General features: G+C 37.4%; 1 protein-coding gene across 1 annotated transcript in view; it reads left to right on the forward strand.

Annotated features, from left to right (window-relative positions):
• Window positions 1-8098, forward strand: part of Rasef (RAS and EF-hand domain containing) — a 70290-nt gene extending 62192 nt beyond the window's left edge. The window contains exon 17 of the mRNA XM_027921827.2: window positions 4885-8098. Coding sequence (XP_027777628.2) covers window positions 4885-4990 — 106 coding nt within the window. The 3' untranslated portion in view covers window positions 4991-8098. The remainder of the gene's footprint in view (window positions 1-4884) is intronic.
• The last annotated feature ends 1785 nt before the right edge of the window (window positions 8099-9883 follow it).

Consider the following 9883-nt stretch of genomic DNA (forward strand, 5'->3'; position numbering starts at 1 on the left):
TCCATAGGCATAATGACTGGGTGTCTAGCAATCACAGTGGACTAAGAGTCCTTTAAACTTGTTCTTCATCCTGGGTTCTCTTTCTGAAGAGTCTGCCAATATCATAATTAAAACCTAGTCACCCAGGCTCAATCTTGACTCCTTTCCCTTCTTTTCTTGCTTTATCACCTATCCCCAGTGGGTTCTAAGCCCTGGAGATTAATGACATTGGTGTAATTTCTGTTGAATTCCTGCATCTCTCTTTGTCTCTCCCTCTCTCTGCATTTCCAGGTGTTTATGCCTCAGATTTTCTTCAATATGAGTTCATTCTCTACTTGGTAATTAGTGTACTCTTTATAAATAAAAATCCAATTAATATTTACTCTTTAGTTTACAATCCCACATTAGTATACTACTTATAATATAAAGTCATATATAAATATAAAACAATATAAATATAAAGAGATGCTCATCATGTGACTGATAGGCCTTCATGACCTGATCTTACCTGCATTTCTAGTTGAATACCCTTTGCCCAAAGTGAATAGTACTGTTTGTAGACACAGCAAACTTTGTGTCCATTTTTGGCAAAGTTCTTTTATATCTCAACTTTTATACACTTGGCAAAGAGTTTGTATTTGGAAATTGCATTAATTTCTTTTGTCTCTAATAAATTTCCACAGATGTAATAGCATAAATAATACACATTCTGAGAATTCGAGAGCACAGAAGTCTAGACTGTCTCTTAGGGAATTGGGGGTGGATTTGTGCATTCAGTTTCTTTTTCTGAGACTTTGTTTCCTCATCTGTGAGATAATACTCATGTCTCACCTGTCAGGGTGTGTATGGGTGTGGGTATATGTGCATGGTGTCTGCTAAATAAGAAAAATGTAAAAACATGTATCATAGCGCTTTTTAGCTGGCATACAGCAAGAATTACTTTCCATTTTTTTTATTTGTTAATTTTTTCTGCTGATATATGTAGTTTTTTACTCATAAGTGACTTTTAAAGGTTAGTGTGTTAGTCATCTTTTTGTCACTGCGACAAAATAACCAACAATAACAATTTAAAGGAGGAAAAATATATTTGGATTCACAATTTCAGAGGTTTAGTCCATGATAGTCCATTGCTCTGGACCCAAAGTGAGGCAGAGCATAACTGTGGAAGAACATGGAAGAGCAACACTGTGCACCTTGTAGTGGCCAGAAAGCAGAGAGAAAAAGAGAAAGGGGCTGCAGGAAAGATCAATCATTCCAGGGCACATCCCCAGTGACCCACCTCCTCCAGCCATAGCCCACCTTCCCACAGTTACCATCCAGTTAGTCCATTTAGACTAGGATGGACTCATACAATAACATCTCTCACCATCCAGTAATTTCATATTTGAATATTCCTGTACTGACACAGGAGCTTTTTGGAGACACCTCCTATCTAAACCATAACATTCCATCCCCGGATCCCCCAAAGCTCTATCCACTTCACAATGCATAGTGTATTTAGTTCATCTCTATGTGTCCCCATAGTCTTACTAGTTCTAGCATTGCCCAAAATTCCAAGTCCAAAGTCTCATTTGAGACTCAGGGCAAACTCTTGGCTGTCAGCCCCATAAAAATCAAAAGCAAGATACCTATATCCAATATACAGTGGCAAAGAGTAACATTCCCATTTCAAAAGGAGGAATTGGGGCATGTAATGAAGGGATGGTACCCAAATAAGACTGACACCTAGTCTGGCAGACAGGCCCCAAAACTCCACATATTGCCTGTAGGACATGTGGTAGTAAGATGTGCTCTTCAAAGGGCTAGGGCAGCCCCACACATTTGTCTTGCTGATTGAAGTGCACATTGGTTCTCTCTTGGCTTGACTGTCTCCACAGCCAGCTTTTTTTGTGGTGGGGGGGCACAGACAGTTCATGTTACTGACATATTTTACTTCTTATTGTCTCTATTCCCACTTTTGCTTCACCTTCACAGCTTTGGGCATTGCCCTCATAGTGTCAACTTTCTAGGACCCTCTGTGCAAATAGAGTTCCCTGCAAATAGGGTTCCCTGTGTTTTTTTTCTCAAAGGAATTTTCCCTTCTTTATTCTTGAGTCTGCAATGGTGTAGTCTTACAAATTCTTGAGATACCCTCAAGCCATCTTTCCTATTGTCTCTTTTCAAAGTACTTAGCACATCTTTAGGAACTATAACCTTTATAACCTCTTTGGTTCCAGAGTTACATTCACTTTCCTGGCCAAATTGCAAATTTTGAAAATTCTTTAGCTCTGCTTTCTGTTCCTGATTCTCACAGTAAACCTGGCTGAAAGCTGCAGGAAGTAAAACCCATGCATGCCACTGCTTGAATGCTGTGCTGCCTTGAAATTTATTCAACCAGATTAGTTGGTTCACCACTTTTAAATTTAGCCTCACACAAACTCTTGGGACATAAACAAAATGCAGAAAATTTCTTTGCCAGGATGTAACACAAAGGGCTTCTAGTCCAGTTTCCAATAGAGTCCCCATTCCCCTCTTTGACTTCATGGACACAGTCTTGACTATCTCCATTCCTATTGACATTGTGGTTTTCTGAGCTCACAGTAGGATTGCTCTTTACACTCTAAACATTTTAATGCCTTTCTAGTCTTCATTTCCAAACTTGGCGAAACTCCTCTTGCAAACCATTTCAAAAGGCTTCTGAATCACAGGGTCAGGTTGGTCACAGCAATAACCCCACTCTTGGTACCAATTAGTCAGCTTGTAGTTGCTGTGACCAAAATACTTGACAAGAGCAACTTAGAGGAGGGAGAGTTCATTTTGGTTGATGATTTCAGAGAAATGTTTAGTTCATGGTGGACCAACTCCTTTTCTCCAGATTAGGCAGAACATCAGGGAAGGGGCAATGGAAGAGGGAGGCTGATCCATTCATGGCAGCCAGAAAAAAGAGAGAGAGAAAGAGGAAGGGGCTGCAGGAAAGATAAACCCTTCTAGGGCATGCCTCCATGGATCCACAACCTGTAACCATGCCCCACCTATAGTTTCCACTCAGTCATTCAAACTAGGATGGGTTGATTAAGGCTTATCTCTCACAATCCAATCATTTCCCTACCAAACACAGGCGTTTTGTGGGAACACTTGAATCCAAACCACAATAGAACACATCAGAACCTTCTGTAGTTGCATTGACTAATTTGGTAGCCATTAGTTTCTTGAAATGTGGCTGATTCAAATTGAGTTTTCCTGTATGTATTACATATACTGAATTTGAAGAAAGTACAAAAAGTATAATATATCTCAGTTATATTATTATTGATCTCATGCTAAAAATATTTTTTCTATAGTGTTAATAAAATTACTAGTAATCTATTAATAAAAGTAATTTCCCCTATTTCTTTTTACATTTTTTAATATAACTACTAAAAAATTTGAAATGACATATGGACCACATTGTATGTCTATTTAAACAACCTTACTTTATTGAAAAGATTCCTAGTAGTTTCCATTAAACACTCCATAATAAACCATCCCCAAAGTTAGTCACCTTAAGCAAAAACTATTTTTTATTTCTTACAATCACCAGAGATTGCTGATATTGGCTAGAAGATTCCTCTACTGCTATTCTTGGGTGTTTTATGTATTTGCAGAGAGATGGGTCTAGAGGCTGTGGCTTTGGCTGGATATCTGCAACCAGGGTGTTCCTCCTCGTGGCTTCTCTCCATGTAGCATCTCATTCCTCATGGCACTCTGGTAGCCTCTCTCCATTAAGGAATCTAGTTCTTCTTAAATGGCAGCCCAAAGTGGCTGTAGTGACTGAGATTATTAACACCTAGGTTTGGAAGTACAGCGCATCATTTCCTTAATGTTCTATTGGTCAGAGTCACCAAGAGTCAGCCCTGACAGGAAGGTTGGGGTAGACACAGCTCCACCTCTTCTTGGGGAGCACCAGGCATTGAATCCTTCATTTCTTCATATATAAAATGGCACACAATAAATTAATAGGTTCCTTTTGAAGAATAGGTAAGTGGACACCAGGAAGAATTTAGAAGTGTCTAGTGGCTCATGCAAACATTCAGAATTGCTACGCTTTTTTTCTAAATAGCCATTTGTTTGGCAGAATTATTGATGCCATCTTGAAGATAAGCAGTCACACTCATCTCACTCACAGAAATAGTTATTCATCTCATCTATAATGGGATGCAGGGTCTTTATATTTTGTGGGAGTTACACGTGGAAGGACACTTCCCTAGGGAGCTTTCAGAAGATACTGGAAAGTATTACATATTTTATCAGTGTTGCTTCTATTGAGAAACTTAGGAAGAAACAAAAGGAAGATATTTTTTTCCTGGATTTTAACTGTCCACTATTCAATGTCATTAAATAATGGTTCTAAAACTGTCATTGCTTTGTTTTGGTCAGCAAATCATTACTTGTGGATGGAAGCCACACTCCAGAGTGTTAAGGAGTGAACTGTCCATGTGGCAGATGATACAGCATTCTGAAATTTCAGGACAGAGGAGAGGCAGGGTATGTCTGTGTGTATCCTGGTGCTCAGAATACTGGCACTGTGTGGTTTGAATTCCACTTCTCCATTTTTGTGACTTAAGAGAAAATTCTTTTTTTTTAATTGATACATTATCATTAAATAGTGGACTTCATTATGCCATGTTTATACTTGCACATAACGTAATTTGATCAATCCTAAGATAAGTTTCTTAACCTCTTTTTACCTTCATTTCTTCATATATAAAGTGGGGCACAATAAATTAATAGGTTTCTTTGAAGAATAGGTAAGTGGGCACTAGGAAGAATTTAGAAGTGTCTAGTGACTCATGCAAACATTCAGAATTGCTATGCTTTTTTTCTACAGAGCCATTTGTGTGTCTAAGTTTGTACCTCAGTAACCATCTCCCCCTTGCCTATACCTAGGGAAGTAAAAAAAAGAACCGATGAGGATGACAGCAAATCCATCACCAATCTGGCCGGGACCAATTCCAAAAAGTCAACACAGATGAAGAACTGCTGCAATGGTTAAACTCCGACATCCTCAACTGATGTACACTTCATTTCCAGAGTACTGAATTTTGTGACCAGTTTGGTTTCTATTAAGGTGATTCACCCTACTGGCACTGTCCTACAGAGAGTTAACAGCAAGGGCTATCTGAACTGTCTCTTGGGTCTCCCTGGAATCTCGGCTCTTCTTTGCTGTATCTACATGAACAATTTGGGCCCTTTGGTCCTTACAGAGTCTTAAAAGATAACACTTAAATGTTTTCAATTTGGTATTAAAAAAAAGATCACATGCTTAAATCCAAGCTACAGAAGAAACTCACATTACTAGATTGATGAGGTAGTTGACTTTGTAGTTAACCTATGACAATGTTTATTGAATATATTTGATGCTAGACACTAGTATGAGCAAGTTCTTATCCTAGCTTCCCTGCTAACTAGCTTTGTGATCTTGGGCATGTCACCAGCACCTTAGATCTGTATGTGTCCTCTGTAAAAGCAGCAGCTGGCCTCCAAAGCCTTGTAGTACCTCTCAGATGCTGTAGCACTGTAAGCAGCAGGAAGGAGAACACGATGACCTACAGTTAATAAGGGCTCTGGTTGTTTCTACTTTCTAAATACTGAAATATTGATTTTCTTACTTCTGAAATGAGAACAGAATTTAAAAATGAGAAAAAATGGTTCCATTTTAGGCTTCAGTGGAAACAGAGATATCTATTTTTTATATATAAAAAATGTTTGAAAAAAACTTGTATATAGAAAGAACTGTACTTTGTAATCTTTAGAAGAGTGACAAAGTCCACAGTTTGAATTCAGTATGAAAAATTTTAATGAAAACATGTAAAGCCACATGCTACTGAAAGTACAGAGCCCAGAAAAGCTGTCCCTCTTCATTTAAAATGTACACCAGCCAGTGGTTACCAGAGACTGAGGAAAGGAGAACTGGGAGTGACTGCTAATGGGTATGGGGTTTCTTTCAAGAGTGAAATCGAATTAAAATTGTAGTAATTGTTGCATAACTTATTGAATATACTAAAACCACTGAATTTTATACTGTGAATGAATTGATTTTGTGGTATTTGAATTTTATCTCATTAAATTATATGAACACTTACAATGATTTAATGTTTTACCAAATGAAAATATTCATGCTATTTCAAACCTTCCCATGGTTTAGGATATAATCTGCAATATAATACAAATCCCCTAACTCCCTACTTTCAAGCATTAACTTTCTTAAATAATGAAGAATAAAAGAAGCAGTATGCATGGTTTTGGGGGAAAAAAATCTATAAAAGAGGAATTGCCATAGAGAATGGTGAGCTGAAGTCCTTTGTTTAACATAACATCTGACTCTTCCTCACCAATGACCTGTTCAGTCTTGCTCTCCTTCCAGAATCTGTGGGGTCTCCAGGCTTCCCTACTGAAACATCTCTAAGAGCCAAGGGAAGCAATATCAGGCCCAAGTGTGGGCCTGGCTTTTAATGATATGAGCCAATTAAGTTGCTCCCAGCAAGAGATTTGAACTTATCTTAGTGCCTCTAGATCCAGGCTTCAAGTATCTTGTTGAAAAACCTAAATAATAGCTGTTATTTATTGTATGTTAAAAACATTTATTTTTGTTAAGTTAAAATAATTATATGTATCAATCATTTTCCTGTTTATGAATTTTTTTTATGGTCAAAATTTAAATTCCTTAATCTGTGGGGTTTTTTTTTTTTGTTTTGTTTTGTTTTTGTTTTTTAAGCTCTTAAAGCTTGCCAAAACATTTCAAGGCTTTTTGTATTTTTGCTGGGAAGTTGAATCCTCAGTAACTCTACCATGAATTCATGTTTTAACACTTTATGGTTTTCGGTCCCAGAGAAAGATTCCATTTCTGACTATAGTGCCTTGCTTGTGGGGAATTGTCAAAATAAATGAGGGTGGGGAGGCGAGATGAGTGGTTGTTATTTTTGCTGCCCATGGTATGGTGAAATGAAAGTTTTACGGTTGCTGTGCCTCAGTGGTGTCTATAGACCCCAATGAGGTTGGTTGGACATGTGTTGATAAATAAGGCACTCATTTGAGTTTTATTGTTCAATGCTGTTAGTATACATGTTATTGTATTACATTTATTTATTTCTTTCAAAGTGTCTCTTTTTATTTGTCTTACAACATTATTCCTGTAAATAAGAATGTACCTTTAATATAGAAGTCTTATCTTGATCATTGCCTCTGGATCATGCTGCCAGCACACCCAAATTGATTAGGAGATTACTTAGGAGACTTTGAGGGGCAAACCAGTCATCTTCAACTATCAGAGCACTACAAATGTTTAGGCAGTGTAATCCAAATAATAGACTTTTATCTCTGGTTAGCAATGTTGTTTAAAGAAAGCTACTTTAAAAAGAAAGATTCCTTGCTGGTGATCATCATTGTTTACCCAAATTTTTGTTTTGTGAAGTTGTTCTCCAATTTATGGTATATTTTCAACAAAGACAAGAATATTTAATGTTTTTAACTTAGACTTAATTTGGTAGGTTTTAATATTCCTATGGATGTAACTTATCTTGTCTCTGTTTCTCCTTTGAGAGATTTTAAAAGCATAATCATACTATACTCCTTTTTTATATACACTGACACATTGGATAATATTTTAATTTCATTATGGAAAATAATGTTGGATAAGGAGGCATTTTTCACTGCTAAATTTAAGCCCTGTACATTTCCATAATTTATTTTTTCCACTTGCTGTTTTATATGATGTGTGTGACATTTGATTATTTAATACTATATGTGATTTGCATAAATCCAAGCCACACAACCCTCCTGCTGAAGATAAAATTGAGGTTAAAGATAAAGATTTATTTTCATATTTATACAGTGATTGGCTTCAGAGTGATGGTTTTTGTGGGCTTTTATTGTATGTGTGTGTAAGAAATTTCATATGTATATATTAAGTAGGCCTCTGAGAATTGAATAATTGTTTTATGATTTTGATTTATGTGGTTTACATTTTCATGGTTTGGGCCATATTTCGTTTATACTGTTTATTTCTCTTCAAGCCATTAATAATTATACCATAAAGTATAATTTTATAGCAATGCAAATATCTAAGGAACTACAAATATTTTGTGCCTTGTAAATTCAATAAAGTGTGCTTCTTTTGACCTATTGGCTGCTTCCTTCAGCTTTACTGCAGATACTCTTGAAGCCGTTTTTAATTGTAAGATGTGTCTGCATGAGGCTGTACCTGTACAACCCATCTGTTCTGGCTATGTCAAGCCTGGCTGGTTGGAGAACAGAATGACTGCCCAGTATTTGGTGCTGTGACATAGCCCTGACATCTTGACCAACAGGGCAGCAGGTAGACCAGTGTAGGGCAAGGCAGTCAGGAGTAGTGAGGCTTTTGTAGAACTATTTCAGAATATGCTCTGGCATCCTCATGACCTTTGAGGGCTCAGTCCTTTTGTCTGACACTCACTTTCTCTCTCTGCCTAGCTAAATCATCCAGGAAGGTTTTTCTGGACCCCCAAAACTAAAATGAGGCTGTTTGTTCTCACTTCTTAATGTCCTTATTGACCTTGCATTTATTTAAGTAAGACTTATGCTCCCTGTTCTTAGCCATTTTGCTGTTACCACTGTTCAGTGGGCACAGTGCTTAGAACTTTAATAGTACCAATTATTGAATAGATTATGTGTTAATCAGCTTCCCATTACTGTAAAAAAGTACCTGAGATAGTCAGCTTTAAAAAAGGAAAGGTTTATTTTGATTCATGGTTTCAGAGTCCATGGTTGGTAGGTCCTGAGGTGAAGCAGAACATTATGGCAGACATCATGGCAGGGAAGCAGAAAGAGGAGGAGTCAAGAGTCCCAATGTCCCTTTCAAGGGCATTCCCCTAAGTGACTAGAAGACTTAGAATTAGGTCCCCACCCCCTTAAAATTTCTACCATGTCCGAAGAGCATTACAAACTGGGAACTAACACATGGGCCTCTGGGGGACATTCACAATCCAAACCATACTGACTATCAAGAACGGACAGGGTAAATAAGGCAAAACAAATATTTTTTAATCTGCCACAGATTTTATGCAGAAACAGAAACAGACATTTTACTCTTTAGATAATATCCCAAAACTTCTTAACATGATGTCTAAGGCTCACTTATTCAGTTAACACTCACTGAACCTGATATTTATTTATTTCAACAATTTCCTAAATAGTATTCTAGACAGTGGGATCCATACTAGATAAGACAGACTGCCAACAAGATAACATTCTGCTGGGAGATCAGCAAAAAATTGTGAACCCATAAAGAAGATTCACATTCTGTTTCTTTTGTCCTTTTTCCACCTGAGTCTACATTCAAGCATAGGAAACTTCTTCAGACACACCATACTGACTTACCTCCTGCCCTTTACACAAGGTGTGCTTCCTGCCTAGAAGATACACCACTGTCCTCTCGAGCCTGCCCACCCAGCTGCTACACATCTCAAATCAGCTGCAACTTCCTCTGGCAGCAGTGTCTGACCTCAAGTATGAGCTAGATCTGCTTCTCCATGCAGATCTGCAGCTCTGCCCACCATGTCCATCACAGCACTTTATCTGACTGACTTGTAATGATCAGTTCAATTGAGTACGTGGCATGTTGAATGACTTCTGTCTCCCTTTAAGTTTTAGTGGAGTAGACTTTCTCCTGGATGCACATCTCAGCATCATGACTTCCAGTTTCTCTAGATCAGGGTCTTAGGTTTTCTATACCACGGACCTCTTTAAAGCACAGAAACCCCTCAGAATCATGTTTTTAAGTGAACAAAATAAAATGCTTACATTAAAAAGGAAAACAATTACTGAAAGATGATTCCCAAAGTATTATGTATTATCTATATGAAATATATAAACATATTACATATAAATATATATAATATATAAACAGTGT

Source organism: Marmota flaviventris, chromosome 13 (assembly GCF_047511675.1).
Source record: "Marmota flaviventris isolate mMarFla1 chromosome 13, mMarFla1.hap1, whole genome shotgun sequence".
Classification (NCBI taxonomy): domain Eukaryota; kingdom Metazoa; phylum Chordata; class Mammalia; order Rodentia; family Sciuridae; genus Marmota; species Marmota flaviventris.